Genomic DNA, 16,780 nt, shown 5'->3' on the forward strand with positions numbered 1-16,780 from the left:
TGACGTACATGGTATATGTGCTGAAATTAGGGCATTGAAGATGAAGCAATGTTGCACAATTGCATATATTTTGAATTTTTTTTTTTCTATTGTCAGACCTTATGTCTTTTATCTGATCCTGTTTGTTATTTTGAAGTTTCTTCATAATATTTAGATGCGCTTGTGTACTGGTATTTGCCTTCTTTCACGTCAACTTTGGTTTATCTGTCTTCTTTTTTGACCAAGACGCCAGGCAGGCCGATTCTGAAAAATAGCACAGTGTATGGTGCGATGCAGGTAATTTTCGGCTATATTGGCACAAATTATGGCCATACTGTCCATTTTAGCTACTCTTGTGACAGATTCCTGCTAGTCTCGTTGAGACCTACCTTTTGCAGCTCTGGAGATGCGAAAGGGCTGTTCTTTGACAAAATTGCCAGATAGATACCCAGATTTGTCCCAGATGTCATCAAAAACCTCGGTATTATGTGCAAGTTTTTATGGTATTTGTGGCAGAGTCCCTGAAAGCTCCACTGGCTGTAGGTTTGAACTGTGATGAAATGTTGCCATGCTCCTGCTTTGAGAAGAATGCTCAACTAGCTGTCTAGAGGAAGCACATCTTAATGTTAGCCCAAACAATATTTCAATGTTTGGCCTACGTTTAGATACTAGATGTCATCGGCTATTCATATCTGAATATGTAAATTCATTTCTAACCCACCACAGTGCACTGCTGGTGCATAAGACTAGCCTTTGCATATATGTACTCACGTGCACACACCCCCGCAACAGAGAGAAAAAGTCATGCCATGACAGTTTGTTAGTAGAGGGGTCCGCCGTTTTTTGAAGCTTCAGTAGCAGTTTATTTCTAATGGTTGGTCGCTTTCGATTCACACATTTGCCTTGAAATACTTCATCGAAGCCTTTGTAAATTTGCGAAAACGTTATCTGCTGACGAAATACGGCTGTGTGTCAAAAGGTGCTTTTACTAACAGTGGCTACTTTCCTTGACTTAGCGTCCTCTGAAACTGTGCACTGATGTGAGAAAAAGGTGCCAGACAAGTGCAGTCACTTCCACAGAGGGCTTGAACGAGTGGCTTCAGACAAATCGTGAGCAGAGAGCCAGGATCTTGGAGTAGCGTGGTTTATCGCCCCGCAGCAGCGATGGCAGAGGCACCAGAATGCGGGTGCCCAGTGGGTTGCCGCTGTCGTCGAGCAGCACCATGTTGTTTGTGTCGTAGCGAGGCACCAGTGGCCGCTGTTTCATGTGCTTGCAGCCCACGACAAAGCCCCTCTTCTTTTGGCCGAGGATTGCCACCAGCACCTGCAAGGCAACACTCTGTGACTGCAAGGAAGGGAAAAATTTCAATCCGCCAGACAGTAGAACAAAGCTACAAAGGACACCCACACAGGTTCCTTGGAAAGAGAACTTCGTAGTTGAAGAAAAAATTTGTCCTGATCCAGAAATTAAACCTGCGAACAACGCGTTTCTGGGGCAGTTTCTCTGCCATCCCACCTGACCAGGAGGGTAGCAGATCGCAGCGTGGAGCCAATATATTTGAGAACTCCAAGTGCATGTACAGTATGGCAAATCAGTTTTGTGGAAATCCACAAGGTGTAGGAAGTGTTATGAAATGAAAAAACTGCCATACACTTCAGTGTGGTAGGAAGCTACAAAGAAAAAAGCTTCACATTTGGAAGAAAAAACTGCAGTTTTGCCTGAAGGGTAAAGCAGTGACAACAGCAGTAAAATTTAGTGTTGCGCTTTGACTACTCCGGTGGTGTTTTGAATATATACACAGACGTGACATGATGGTGGAACACTGTCCACACGGCAACTCCCACTGACCAGGAGGAATGGCACTGTTGCAGCTACCGAGCAGAGTTGCAAAGTGGAGCCTTCCATTCCCATTCAATTCTGGGGAGTGGAGATCTGCATAATTCCAATCCTTTTTTTTTAACACCTCACAATGCTGAGAGCTGGACCTTTCCCACTACTGGAGTAGCTGAACTGGTATATTCAATTTCTCCAATTCCAGCAAATAAACCGCATTTTGTATAACTGTTTACTATTTGCGCTTGCGTGCCTAGTGACCAAAGCAAACATATTTTTGAAGTCTTAAGAACAGAACAAATAGTGTTACGTTCCATTTTTCTTTTTTTTAGTCGAGAACAAAAATATTGGTCTTGCCTACCTTAGATTACCTGCTTGAAGGGACACTAAAGGCAAATATTAAGTCAAGCTAAAGTCATAGATTAGTACCTGAGAATCTCTAAGGCATCAATATTATTGCGAACAGAGCCTCAATAATCGAGAAATTGAGGTAAATGCAGGACATGATTAGAGAATCCCCTTGGACATTCAAGTACTTGCCGGATGACGAAGGTACTCCTCAGTTAAATTCTGTCACTAGTACTCAACCACTCGTTGCAAAAAATATCTTTGCATTGTATTACAAGACTGAATAAAATGCTACTTGTCCAGTTCTATTTCATTTATAGAAGAAAGAGCTCATCGAAATTACCCTTGACAAAGACGCGGGCGGTACAAAGTTTTGCTTTTGCTCCACTCCGCACTGCCCACGCATTCGCATTTCAGTAGTTTTGTTATCGCTTAGTGCTGCGCATGTTTTGCTGGCTCACGAAACTCGCACAGACTGCAAGTAGCAAAAAATTCAACTTCCATGTGATGTCACGGGATGCCCGAATGGTCTAGGCCACTTGACCAAAAAGCATCTGCAGCGGCAAATCCACCGTTCTGTCTAGGGTCGCTACTGACATCTGTCGGGCGCCGTTTTAATCACCGATGGCAGCAAAGGGTGGTGATGGCGCATGCGACGCCACCACTCCCCTGGTTGGATTGCGTTGAAAGTATTCAGACCCTTCAGATGCAATTTTCTCATAAACAAAGTCTTTTCTTGGCATAAAAGCGTTGAGAGGTTTGTGGAATGGTATGAGGTAAGAAGACTTAGCATTTGCCTTCAGTGTCCCTTTAATCTTTCTATTATTCATTCGAGTAAAGCAAAGCATAAATATTTCAGTTGCTATTTAGCTGTAATTGCGAGAAAAATGCATTACGATCAGGTCACGCCTGTTTGAGGTCCCAGATCCATGGTTTAAACTGCAGTCACAACACTGGAAAGTATTGTTCAGGAACTCACTCAACACACTTCCTGTCTCACCGAAGAGAGAAGTGCAACTGACAATGGACTGGAGCAGACCACTGTCAGTTGCACTATGTATATCTCTACCACATGACCAGCTTCCCACACTTCATACATACTTTTTACCACTTTGACACTCCTAATGTCTTAATAATCTTACACCATGTCCCCCATAGTGGATCAGTGCAATTTTATTTGACAAAAGAGCAGGCAAGCAAAGTTAAGACGATGGTCTTCAAGGAGAATGTTGCTGTCACAGCGTGTTCAGAGCAAATGAAATAGCTGAAGTCTGCTGCCTTTCTTGGTTCACATGTACTGGCATAATAATGTAGACAATATTTCAGCACACTTCTCTGACCACCTGTTATAGCACATTCTGAATAGTTGACAGTGTGTGAAAAAATATTGCAGGCTTTCCAAATGCATGGACTTGTGCATGGTGCAATTGCTTGCGACATGGCTGGTTTTGACCTGGATAGCTTTGTCATAGGCCAAGCATACTCTTGGTAAATTGAATAATCCTTCGAAACCTGACTCCTTAGCTAAATGTTAATGAGTTCACTAAAACCAAGGAGTTAACGAACTTAAACCCTCAACAAAAAGTTAAGAGTTCACTTTAACTAAAAGTTAGCGGCTTTAAGTTAATTGCAACATTGTCACGAATATTACATGTTTCCACATCGTCAGAAGAATAGAATGTGAAGAATGCTGTGATGTTAATAATTACAGCGACAGGGGTTACAGCCTATAGGTAGATATGGAAAATGCCGTATTGAGTAAAAGTTGAGAAATGTATTAAATTGACCAAATCTAGTTTAGTCTAATTGGGAAACTTACTGGTTTTGTAGTCTCGCTTAGGAAAAGCCCTAATGGTGAAACAAGAAATGAAATTGATTTCATACTTTCTGCTGATCCCAGCATAGTGTAAGTAATAGGTAGGGTAAAATGTAGTGATCATAGGTTAGTGAGGGCCAGGATCCACCTCAATTTAAACAAAGAGTAGAATTGGTCAAGAAAAAACAGGTCAACTTAGAGGCAGTAAGGGTAAAAGCAGACAAATTTAGGCTGGTACTTGCAAACAAATATGCAGCCTTAGAACAGAGAGATGATGATGACATAGAGGTAATGAATGAAACCGTAACGAGGCTGGCTTCAGAGGCAGCAATTGAAGTGGGAGGCAAGGCACCAAGGCAACCAGTAGGCAAGCTCTCCCAAGTAACAAAGGACCTAATAAAGAAACAGAGAATGAAAGTGTCCAACTCAAGAGATAATGTAGAATTCGCGGAACTGTCAAAACTGATCAACAAGGCAAAAATAAGGGATATTAGAAATTATAATGTAGAAAGACTGAAGAAGCCGTAAAAAATGGATGCAGCCTGAAATCAGTGAGAAGGAAACTTGGCATAGGACAAACCAAGATGTATGCACTAAGAGATAAGCAGGGTAATATTATCAGCAACCTAGAAGATATAGTAAAAGCAGCGGAAGAATTCTATAGTGACCTTTACAGTACCCAGACGACTCAGGAGCACTCTATTCAAAACAATAATGAACAGTATACAGAAACTCCTCCTATAACTAGAGATGAGGTCAGAAAGGCCTTGCAAGGCATGAAACAGGGAAAAGCGGCAGGAGAGGATGGAATAACAATCCATTTAATCAAAGATGGAGGAGACATAATACTAGGAAAACTGGTGGCTCTTCATACGAAGTGTCTATCGACTGCAAGGGTCCCAGAAAACTGAAAGAATGCAAACATTATACTAATCCACAAAAAGGGCGACATTAAAGAACTAAAAAATTATAGGCCCGTTAGCTTACTCCCAGCCTCATATAAAATATTTAACAAAATAATGTCCAATAGAATAAGGAAAACACTGGAATTTAGTCAACCAAGGGTTGGCTTCAGGACAACCAAAGGTTGGAGGGCTGGCTTCAGGAAAGGTTACTCTACAATAGATATACCAGGATATCGAGAAATCCGCGGAGTACAATAAACCTCTCTATACGGCTTTCATAGATTACGAAAAAGCATTTGATTCAGTAGAGATACCAGCAGTCATAGAGGCATTGCGTAATAAGGAGTACAGACCGCTTATATAAATACCCTAGAAAATATCTACAAAGATTCCACAGCCACCTTAATTCTACACAAGAAAAGCAGGAAGATACCTATAAAGAAAGGGGTCAGACAAGGAGACACAATCTCTCCAATGCTATTCACTACTGGCTTAGAAGAAGTATTCAAGCTATTATACAGGGAAGGCTTGGGAGTAAAGATCGACGGCGAATATCTCAGCAACCTTCGGTTGACCAATGACATTGTTCTATTCAGCTACAATGCAGACAAGTTACAACAAATGATTGGGGACCTTAACAGGGAGAGTGTAAGAGTGGGACTGAAGGTTAATATGCAGAAGACAAAGATGATGATAAATAACCTGGCAAGGGAACAAGAGTTCAAGATCGCATGCCAGCCTCTAGAGTCTGTGAAAGAGTATGTTTACCTAGGTCACAGGGAACCCGGACCATGAGAAGGAAATTCACAGAATAAAAATGGGTTGGATCGCATACGGCAGACATTGTGAGCTCCTGAATGGGAGCTTACCACTATCATTGAAAAGGAAAGTATACAATCAGTGCATTTTACCGGTGCTGACATATGGCATAGAGACTTGACGGCTGACAAAGAAGCTTGAGAACAAGTTAAGGACCGCGCAAAGAGTGACGGAACGAAGAATGCTAGGCATAACTGAGACAGAAAGAGAGCAGTTTGGATCAGAGAGCAAACGGGCATAGACGACATTATAAGAGACATTAAGAGAACAAAATGGCGCTGGGGAGGTAATGTAATGCGCAGAGTAGATAACCGTTGGACCATTAGGGTAACAGAATGGGTACCAAGAGAAGGGAAGCGCAGTAGAGGATGGCAGAAGACTTGATGGAGTGACGAAATTAGGAAATTGGTGGGTGCTATTTGGAATCGGTTGGCGCAGGACAGGGGTAATTGGAGATCACAGGGAGAGGCCTTCGTCCTGCAGTGGACATGAATAGGCTGATGATGATGTCTCGCTTAATATCAACATTTAGTGCTCTGGCACTATGTGCCCATTCTGGAATCTCCAGCTCCCATTCTATATGCCAAACTGGTGCCATAATTTCAATCTGAGTCTTTGAAAATGTGGAACGATGCCAGAATCACTCCAACTTCGGAGTTGCCACTCAGCTACCAAGCAGCTTGCAAGTCTCACAATGGTTGCGCGATGGGTGTCACCAGTGGCGTTGCAGGTGTCACACCTTGATGGTGCGCAAGATGAGACCGCCAACAGGAACAGCACATAAAGGTACTTTTCGTCGAAGGAGTGCCTAGGTCAAGCGAAATGCACCTAGCTGCCTTGAGGCCCCTAGTCCCCATTCTCAGCCAAACATTGCAAACGTTGCCTCCATGGCCCTGGTAACACCTCCGCTGGCTCAGGATCGCCAGGTCGCCGGAGCAGGAGGCGCGCTTTGAGAGAATGTCTATTCAGTGCTGCTTAGGGTCCTACAAAGCGATACAAGGTGGATGAAAGTGTTTGTGTAATTGAGTTGTGTAACAGAATGACAGTGACTACATTGAAGATAATCATGTTCTACAGCGGCCATGTGACCCGATATTTGGTTTGTACTTGGTCATTGAATGGGCGTTGGCTAGAGAAGCATGGTATTGTGATGTAACCAGCAACAGTGTATAAAACCGTATGGACCTATGTTTATGCCATGTGGCCAATGTTAAAACAAGGATGGCACTTGTACTCCAGTGAAGAAGTGTTAAAATTTGATTAAGTTTGGCCGATCATGAAGTTGGAACTGCCATCATGGTCAGTAAGATGAATGAAGGAAAGAAGACAAGAAAGTGGCAAGGTACACATGCACCAGATGTTTTAGAAGGCTGAATGGGCTTAAAGCACCAAGGGAAGCATGCGTGTGATTGTGGTCTAATGGTTAGGGCACTGAGCTGCTGTGCTTGGCAGCAGAGGTTGGATTCCATTATCAGTCACACATCAATTTTCTTTTTGTTGAAACGAGGAGTTTTCAACGTATATGTTGGTACAAACTGTGTTTAGGCAAATTTGCTTGTGTAACATGCAGCACGTCATGCTTTATTTTTTTTTAATTGGGTGGAGGCACCTGTGCAGATTGCATATTAAATGTTATTGGCCATCGAGAGGCTGGACTATAGGCATTTGCCTGTAGTCCGTGGTCTAATACAGTTTATCAGTGGTTCTCAGGGCATTTTTTGTTTAGAATATAGTAGCTGAACTTGAGTGCAGCCGAAAGAATGGCATGCTATAACTATGCCCTGAAGGCTAGTCCGCACCTTATCACCAATGGTGGCAAAGCCAGTCTTGTTGTACACATGGATGATTTTTGGTGGCTTTCCATCCATCATGGCCTGGCGACCCAGTGCGCTGTTGTCCACGACTCGGAGGCGCGACATTTTCTGTAGGTGCTGTGCCACTGTACTTGTGCTGGAACGAAAAATTCCGAGGAACACTTGGAACCACCGAGTGACAATACTACTTCATCAACATTAGCCTATTTGAAAGAAGTACTTTAGTTATATCAATTCCTTGCCTTAAATAAAAAAAGAAACACTTTAAACATAAAAAGAAACACTCGCAAATGTCAGAGTGCCCTAAATAATTTACTGTAGTACTTTGTTTTCTGCAAACCAGTTCCAGTTTTGCTACAAAGGTGGTGGATGCCACATGGTGTCACAATACACTGGCTCGCCCTGTTCCTGTGATCACTGAAACTGCCACAAGCAAGCACAGACAGAATCAACCAATCAAATTTATTTCCAATTTGTACAAAAGCAGACGGTGTCAAGATTGAGAAAAAACGAACATAGCAATTGTCTTTACTTCTTCACATTCTTCGATGTGAGTTGGCTCTCACTGGCAGCAAGTCGTGCTTTTTTGTCCAGTTTCATTTCCCTTTACTCATAATTTCTACGATTCTATAAACTGCAGCAAATAATATCCCCTATGCTTTCGTTACATTCATTATCTGCTGGCTTTGTATGGCCGTAACTAACAATAACTGGGCCCCTTGGTTTCCCCTCTTCTCGTTTGTTACATATTTGGTGTAGTTTGTGTTGAACATTCAGTGCAGCTTACAGACAAAGGTTGTTTATGCCAACATGTCTTTCTTCGTCTGTAAGCTGCATTGAATTTTGTACATGAACCAGTACCAGTACATGAACCAGGTGTAGACCAAGTCGTCTTTTACATTTGATTGTGTTAGGCTTCACCTCTAACTAGTGCAGTACGAGGGTATGCAAAAGGCTGCTAAAACTGTTTCTTCCTTGCCCATTTATGTTACTTCAGAGACCAAAGCCTTTACTGCACATTTTACTGCACTAAGCAAATAGGTATTGGGACATCCTTGTAATTTTGTGGCCCCTTGTAACATCATGCTCAAGCCCTTGGAAATGAAAAAAGAATAAAAAAGTGCACAAATTTTTTGTGGGTTCATACCCAGAACCATACAGTTCTGAAGTTGATGCTCTACCACATTGCATTTGTGGTGAAGGAAAGCTTCATTATGGGCTTACACTACAAGTTCACAAAATGATGGGTCGCATTAAAGAGAGCATCTGAATATACAAAATCCCCTCCTTTCATGGTTTTCCATGAGGCATAATCTTCTTTTGCCACAGATAAATACTGACCATGGTAAACAAACAGTCCTTTTTAATAACCTTTTGGAATTCCTTAGACATATAAATTTAAAGATGCTACATCTATTGAACTGCTGAAGATTAACTGAAATCGTTTTTTATTTTTTAATGCGTAGTTCTTTCTTTTTTGATACATGTGATCGCACGGTTATGCCTTGTTAATATCTTGTTATTTTCATGTTATGTTAATGCATTTGCAAACCTTTTATTGCTTAAGCACTTCATTCTTTACTTTCCTTTTTCACTCTGGCAGGAGGCCTCGCCTACAGTTCCTGAACAATAGAATCTTCTACTGCATATGTAAATCACTTGCAATGTTTCACGCAATCTCTCGAAAATAAAATCTTTGAGGATCTTTAAAATTAAAGGGACACTAAAGGGAAATACTAAGTCAGGCTAAAGTGATAGATTAGTGCTCGAGAATCTCTAAGGTGTCAATATTATCGTGAACAGGGCCTTAATAACCGAGAGAGCGAGCTAAATGCAGGATATGATATTAGAGACTTCCCCGGAATATTCAAGCACTTGCCCGATGACGAAAGCACTCCTCAGTTAAATTCTGTCACTAGTACTTAAATACTCATTGTAAAAAACATCCTCATATTGTATTATAAGATGAAATAAAATGCTACTTGTCCAGTTCCATTTCATGTTTAGAAAAAAGAACTCATTGAAATTACCACTGACAACGGCGCGAGCGGTCAAAAGGTTTTGTTTTCGCTTGATTCTGCGCCGCCCATGCTTTTGCGTTTCAGTACTTTTCTGATCGCGTAGTGCTGCGCTGGTTTTGCTGGCTCGCGAAACTCACACAAACTGCAAGTAGCAGAAAATTCAACTTCCTTGTGATGTCGCAGAATTCCCGAACGGTCTACGGCACTTAACCAAAAAGAAGCTGCAGGGGTGAATCCACCTTGGCTCAGTGCCACCGTCTGTTGGGCGCCGCTTCACTCACCGACGGCAGCAAAGGGTGGTGATTGCATGTGCAACGCCACCACTCCCCCGGTTGGGTGGCGGGAGATTTGAATTTCGGAAAAGGTATTCAGAACTTTCAGATACAATATTCTCATAAGCTTAGTCTTTTCTTGGCACGAAACAAGTGTTGCAAGGTTTCTGGAATGGTATTTAAACAGGCTACGTCGACTCAGCATTGGCCTTTAGTGTGCCTTTAAGCCTAAGTACAGGGCCAACCAAGCAACCAACATTACACCTTTTCTACACATCTTGCAAAGAAAAAAAAAGTGCCTTATAAACTTACGCCACACTACAAACTACTTTTACCAGATCACATTAAACATAGCATAAAACTATTAAAGTCCTGTATTTACATTGCACCTTTGAAGTACCATAAGGGCAAGTAAAAAACTGTACAGCATGTCTCATCATTTTCTCCTGTATAATCACCTCTAGCCCAAGATAGCGTGAGTGCCAGGTCAGTGAGGCAGATTAGGACAGGCACACCACAGATGAAATTAGGTCCATGTCAAAACTGCTCATGAGCAAATGTGCAGCGTTGTCAAGCAGAGAGTGGAGAAGAACCAACTCCATGGCTTCCGAGATTTACAACACTGCACTGTAGATTGCCTTGATGCTCACCTATGAGCTCATGCGTACCTGCAGCTTCCATACACTGTATACTTTCATTCAAACAGAAATCTCAGCACAACAATTTGCGGCCGACACAGTGTGCCCTTTATGCCAGATAGATGAGGTGTACATCCTTCAAGGAATTGTTCTTGACTCATGCACTGAGGGAATGGAGAACTACAAATGTCACCATGTCACTGATAACATTAACCACCACTCACGATCAATCTGCCCACTTGCAGATGTGCAACATGGCAGCAGTGCTCAGTGGCATTCGAGTGAAGTCTAATCTTGGGCATTCATTATGTTAACATTAATTCGGGTGCATGACTGGGATTGTTAGGTCATGTGAAAGGGTAGCAGCTCCTTGGTGAAGTCATTGGCACAGGGCTGCCGAGTCTTGTCTTTATTTAACGGCAGTGGATGTTGTACCGGCACAGTAGCTCGAGAGAAATTTCGCTGGCAGTTCGTCCCCGTTGGTTGGCTTTCGTCGGGCCACGAGGGAAGTGAGAAGCTGCGCTATTACGAAGTGTAAAGAACATGTCATTATTTCTTATACTTTGGCGGCGCCTCCATGACACCAAAGGGGCAACAGGGTCTGAAACCGGGAGTGGACCAATCTGGGTCCAGCGTTGGTAACCCCGGTGTTTCTTGGATGCCATATAGATATCCTGCGCCGCCCGGTTTATAATAATCTCAGGTGCTCTCCTGAGGACTCCGTTTGGTGGTATCTGACTCTCCCGGCGTGACCGTAGCTAGCCAATGAGGACAAAGTGCCGGCAAAATATCTTTCAGGCGACTCTGCCGGCACGGCAGAATATCCACTCCCCCTTATAGATATTGATTACTACAGACAACCAAGTACTTCCCTTTCTCCGACCGACCTTGGCGCTGTTCTGTACTATATGAACGGCAGTAAGGCGATAACAGTCGTTCGGTCCCATAGCACTGCTAGGAATAGGGGTAAAGACCAAAATAAGGGCGCCTTTCGATAACTCACCTGAATCCACGCTGGCGAATACAGTGGCCCAGAAGTAACATACCGGCACTCACGGCAGAGCGCATCATCCTTGAAAGGAACCGGGAAGAGCCACTGACAATTAGTGCGCCGGCGCCCGGGTCAGCTGGTGCATCTCATTGCGCGAACTTCACTCGAGTTATCACTGCAAACGAAGATGTCATTGTAAGTACTTAAAAACGTTATATAATACGCACACTTCGCTAGCACAACCTTCTATCGCTGTATTCTTTCGGCCTGGTGGGCGTCTCTGACACATCATAATTAAAACGCGAACCTCTAAACCACTTAGGACCCAGAAAGGATTAAAGAAGAGGCTGAGAGGTCCTGCGACTGCAGTTTAGCGTTCTTTTGGTCTGCTAGGTGGTCGGGTGCTTCATATGCTTCTGATTCCAGCTGTAGCACAATCTGACGCTTGTCCGTCTAAGGCTTCGTGTAATAATTGTAACATGACCGGACTTTTCTTTCATTCAAATTGTTCAACAACCACCGTACAATAACATGAAGAAGAAGAAGCAGAAAATACGCACCATGTGAGCGCGATGAGCAGAACGCAAATTCGCTTGGATTGAAATGGACTAAAGCGGCTGAAGCTGGATAACCCGTGATAGCGATGGCGATGTCGCTGACGCAGGCGAGTTCAAGCAAAACGAACGGGAGGATGACCTAGCCTCCGCCTGCTGCTGCAGCAGCGGCAGACTCCCAACAGAAGAGCCCATTGCCAACGTATCCGGCGCCGCATACGCAGTAGCGCATACGACACGAGGCGTGCAGTCCACATTGCGTGTGTCTTGTGCAGGGCGCCAGCAGCTGGCTGTCGGTGGTGTCTGATTCGACTACGCCGCGCTTGACTCGACCGCCGGTTTGTTGCAACTGGAACGGGCTCTGCAGTTCGGGCAAGGGCTCCTCGATGGGTTCGCGCAGCCTGAAGCGGCGCCGTGCCACTAAAAGGCCTGTTGACGAGTACACGGAGCACGCGAGCAGGCCGCCCTGGCTTCGCCGCAGGCCCGTGATGCGCAGCGAGCGGCCTGACCGGCTCACCTGCGAGTAGGTCAGGGGCGGCTATAGAAGGGTGCAATGGGGGGCCACCGAACCCCAACATATTCTCATGCACCCCCCTCCCTCTCTAATATTATGGAGTGCCAAGTGACCGTAATGCCCTCCTGCACTCCAGCGAAATAAATAATCATGAATATGAGCCATGTATGAGCCGGTGCATTATCAAGATGGCGGGTCCAAGACCCATAACTACACCATAACCACCACCGTGCCCATAACTATCATTGTGAGCATAGAAACTACGGCAGCTGCAAAGGAACAGCAGCCGACAAGAAACACGTGATCGACAGTACTTCATATTGGGCTTATGCATAGCTGTCAGAAGAGGGGCAAAATTAACACAATTACATTACAGTCCTGTTGGCCGTCGTTCCCGTTTGCTTCGTCTGTATATGTGTTAATTTGCGCCCTTCTTCAAAGATAGCTATGTGTTTGTTCTGTTTGCTTATTCACAATCGTCTGCTAGATGTTCTTTTGTTGTGCTTCTTTCTTAACGTCAAAGATTTTCGTATCAAATGACGCACATAATTGTGGCATCCTCCGCGCACGAGCGTACCCGCATGTTGGTGGCTAGTGGCTGGTAATCCCAGTCCCAGCGGAAGTGCAGTGACTCGAGCGGCAGCGTGAGGTAGTGCTCGAGGTTGATGGTGAGCTGGTCGCCGCGAAACACGGGCCCCAAGTCTACAGGCAGCAGCTCGAGGCGGAAGCTGAGGTTGCCCAAGGGTCCCGCCATGGCCTCCCAGCTGTTGGGTTCCAGGTCCGAGTCGGTGATGGGCGAAATGCGCAGCTCACCGGCGCCGATGGCTACGTTCCACGGGGCCGTGTCCGGTCGCAGCTCAACCACAGCGTCTCCGCCGCCGTGGGACGACGACCCGTCCAGCGCGCGGTACCGCCGTCGCCACGCGACACGACCCACGCCGGTACCAGCACTGCGCAGCCACAATGTCACCGTGTCGCCCACCTGCGGCCACAGTGACGATGCATGGCAGCCATCTGCACAGTCACGTCTAAGATCCTTTAATTAGACTCGTCATGAATGAAGGGCCCCTATCTGTCATATTTCCGTCCCTCTTCCTCATTCCTCACTCTGTTGACCGAGGTCCAGTTGTCAGCGGCAGGCTGCAGAGTATAGAGTCATGATGGCGGGCCCCCAACAGGCCTTTTATCTTCTCTGCTAATCAATCTCCCTTCCTTCTCGTCCGACTCCTCCACATCCTCATTATTGCTCTAGCTCTGGACTGTCCTTAGGTGGCAGTATTGTTCGGATTGTTGTGAAATGATTATACTCGCGGACAACTCTCTATGGCTATGAATGGAAAGCTACGGGCGCGTGGCTGCTGCACATGTGTTATTGCGCCAAATAGTCCGGCAGCGTTTGACCCTGAACAAGAGGCTGGATCGAAGCAGTTTCCACGAGTGACGGCTTCGCGTTTGCCCAGACGCGGAAGGGAGAATCCGCAAAGTAAGTAAACCCTTACACTCAAGGGTGTGTCCTGTCTTATTTAACAGTTGCTAATAAGGTGTTCATGTTGCCTCTTCCCCAGCCTAAGCTCACGTGAATTAAAACGCGGAATCTCTTCAGAAGCGCTTTCACTCAGCGCAGGGTGCAACTATTTACGACGAGGCCGTGCTTTGGCCTGCATTCCTTTGTCGGAGGGCAAACATGTCCTTGCTAAATCAAAGAATTCTTGGCAACTTAAATAGCCTGTACTAATCTTTAAGGAGTTCACTAAAACTAACGAGTTGGCTCTTAACTAAATGTTAAGGAGTTGAACTCAACCTAAATGTTGCTGTCTTTAAATGTACTTCAACAATGCCACGGTGAAAGGTTTCCGGATAGTCAGATTCCGGATGTAGATGATAGTCAGTCAGATTTCCGGATGTAGAATATTGTAGAATACCGGGCTGTTTATGATTACTGCGGCAGAGCTAGTCACGTATAGGTGGATACTGCAACAGCCGTACGGAACAAAAATTGAGAAACGTAATAAATTGACCAAATCTAATTTAGTCTAACTAGCAAATTTACTCGTTTAGAGCTGCTGAACAATGTTCCTTTTCATTCCAACTCCATTGCCAAATCTCGGGCTCCCACTCAATTTCCACTCCATCTGCCATACTGATGTCATCATTCCCATTCCATTCCGGTTAATTAAAAATGTGGAGTGATTCCAGAATCGTGCCAAATTCGGAGTTGCTACTCTGCAACTCTGGTGCTAATTCGTGCTGCGAGCTGCCTTCGGTCGCATGTTTGCCGATCTCGGATGACCGTGCGCGCGTTCACGTGGCGGGTTCGTTGGTGCTGTACGACTGGCAAGCGTGACATGCTTTTGTGAAATGATTATGCATTCTTCAACCAATAGTTGTCACTTCTTAAACCCTTGTAAGTAGAAGGAGGAGGAGGGTATGCAGCACGTATTGAACAACAGAAAGCTGTATCGGGGGTTTTTCATGTTGCTATACAATTTTCTTCTTGGTACTTTTCACCTAATTATAATATTTGAGAAGTTGTTTAATTGATTGAGCCTAATTATGTAATTAGGCAGGCTGCAAAAAATAATCTGAGTATCTCCAAGCGACGGCAAACAACGTTACCTTAGTTCTTTCCAGCTACGTGGCATTTGCATATTTTTGAATCTTGGTGCGACACCCTGTATATGTAAGAACGAGGAGAAAGAAGGTTAACCAAGGGGCCCGATTTTTTACTGATCATATCATATGAAGCCAACGAACACACCAAGGACATCACAGGGGAAATTACTAGTACTTACTAATTGAAATAAATAAATGATAAATTAATGGCAATGACGCAAGCATCGCACGCGTAATGCGAAGAAGTGGGATCGTTCCCCACTTGCGGCAAGTAGTCTTTTCATCCACTTTCATTGACATTAATTGGTGTCGTTGTTTGTTGCCTTCTCACGGCGAGTATTGCATTGGCAGGTATCGCGGCGAGGCGATAGACGCGTAGCATGCGTCGCCTGCGCGCGGCGCGGTGCCACGTACCTGTCGCCGAAAGAAGCAGGTGCCCGTGGACGCGTCCCACTCGTCGCAGGGGACGCCCGGCTGCAGCGCCCTGTCGTCCTCCTGGTCGGGCAGCGCAGCGGCAAGCCACACGGCGGCGGCGGCCAGCCAGGCATGCCGCATGCCCGACACTTCTTCTTCTCGGTCAAGCCATTGTAGCTTTGCCCTCTCACATAGTTCGTTACTGTTGTTGCCTCAAAACATGGCTCGTAATTTGTATGGCAGTACATGCCGAAAGTGATGATGATGCTCGCTACATGACTTCAAAGGTTGTGGCGCATAACCACTAAAGGGAAAATTGACTAAGAATCGGGCAGTGCGTTCCTCCTCCTGTGGTGTTTCTTTTTCAGATCATATTCCTCAAAATTATTACCATTATTATTTTAACCCTTGCGCCACCAGATTCAAGGCCGATCTCCCAGAGTAGGTTGCGCCAAGTCACTGAGGAACAGCAGCATCCTCCCGCGTGCACGCAGTGTTCACTAGCTCCCTCCCCCTTTCTATTTCCCTCTCCCCTACACCTAGACTATAGGGTAGCATACCGGACGGTCGTTTAGTTGACCTCCCTGCCTTTCCTCTGCTTGATTTCTCTCCCTTTTCCTTAGGATAAATAAAAAATAATATACTTTAATGTTTCCCAAATTTCGTTGGGTACGCACAATACGTTCCTCCAACTGCATCTTAACATGAACTGAACTATACTTCAGTTCAGCAGGATGCTGCAGCGCATCCGGACTGGCTGCATCCGGCGCATCCGGACGGGCCTTGCATTCTGGAGAGGGTAATCGAAACCCTCAAGCTTGCCCAAATTGCTCGGCTCCGGCGGACGAGGTGGATGTCCTCCGGCTCACCTGGACCTGTCCGGGAACACGGGCGGACTGCGAGCGCTGTCTTTCTCAGGCGGAGGGACACATACAAAGCAAAACATCTGAAGAAGTCCCCGTGCTTCGTTGCAGGGCCGATTGAGTGGAGCGTGACGTACGATGCATTTGGCTGTATCATTTTTGCTACCAATTGCACCGCTCGCCTCTGGAGACCTGCTAACCTTCCACGCGCACAAGGTCGAGGTGGGAACCGTGTAGAGGGAAATTATATGGTCACAATAAAATTTTCACTCATTTATTATTGGGTATATACATAACTACGTGACAGAAGCGCCACGAACGCATATGTTCTATTGACAAGCGTCTGGTTTCCTCTCCCGCGGCCCCGAGTAACCTGAAACCATGT

The 16,780-nt window shown here is 45.2% G+C and overlaps 2 protein-coding genes across 3 annotated transcripts; both read right to left on the reverse strand.

Moving 5' to 3' along the window:
* Positions 1-1,078: 1,078 nt before the first annotated feature.
* On the reverse strand, positions 1,079-7,620 carry mRpL14 (mitochondrial ribosomal protein L14). Its single transcript, XM_070527584.1, has 2 exons — positions 7,501-7,620; positions 1,079-1,324 (listed from the first exon to the last, which is right to left on the reverse strand). Exons 1-2 carry the CDS (start codon positions 7,618-7,620, stop codon positions 1,079-1,081), a joined length of 366 nt encoding a protein of 121 aa, XP_070383685.1.
* Positions 7,512-15,756, reverse strand: LOC139050560 (uncharacterized). 2 transcript variants are annotated; one of them, XM_070527094.1, is made up of 5 exons: positions 15,533-15,756; positions 13,083-13,487; positions 11,998-12,508; positions 11,450-11,612; positions 7,512-7,651 (listed from the first exon to the last, which is right to left on the reverse strand). In XM_070527094.1, the coding sequence occupies exons 1-3, from the start codon at positions 15,671-15,673 to the stop codon at positions 12,134-12,136; spliced, it is 921 nt and encodes a 306-aa protein (XP_070383195.1). In that variant the 5' UTR covers positions 15,674-15,756; the 3' UTR covers positions 7,512-7,651; positions 11,450-11,612; positions 11,998-12,133. The 2 variants fall into 2 exon arrangements, with proteins under 2 accessions (XP_070383195.1, XP_070383196.1); XM_070527095.1 differs by having other exon boundaries at positions 13,083-13,455; positions 15,533-15,667.
* Positions 15,757-16,780: the final 1,024 nt, after the last annotated feature.

The sequence above is a fragment of the Dermacentor albipictus genome, chromosome 10, assembly GCF_038994185.2.
Source record: "Dermacentor albipictus isolate Rhodes 1998 colony chromosome 10, USDA_Dalb.pri_finalv2, whole genome shotgun sequence".
Lineage (NCBI taxonomy): Eukaryota > Metazoa > Arthropoda > Arachnida > Ixodida > Ixodidae > Dermacentor > Dermacentor albipictus.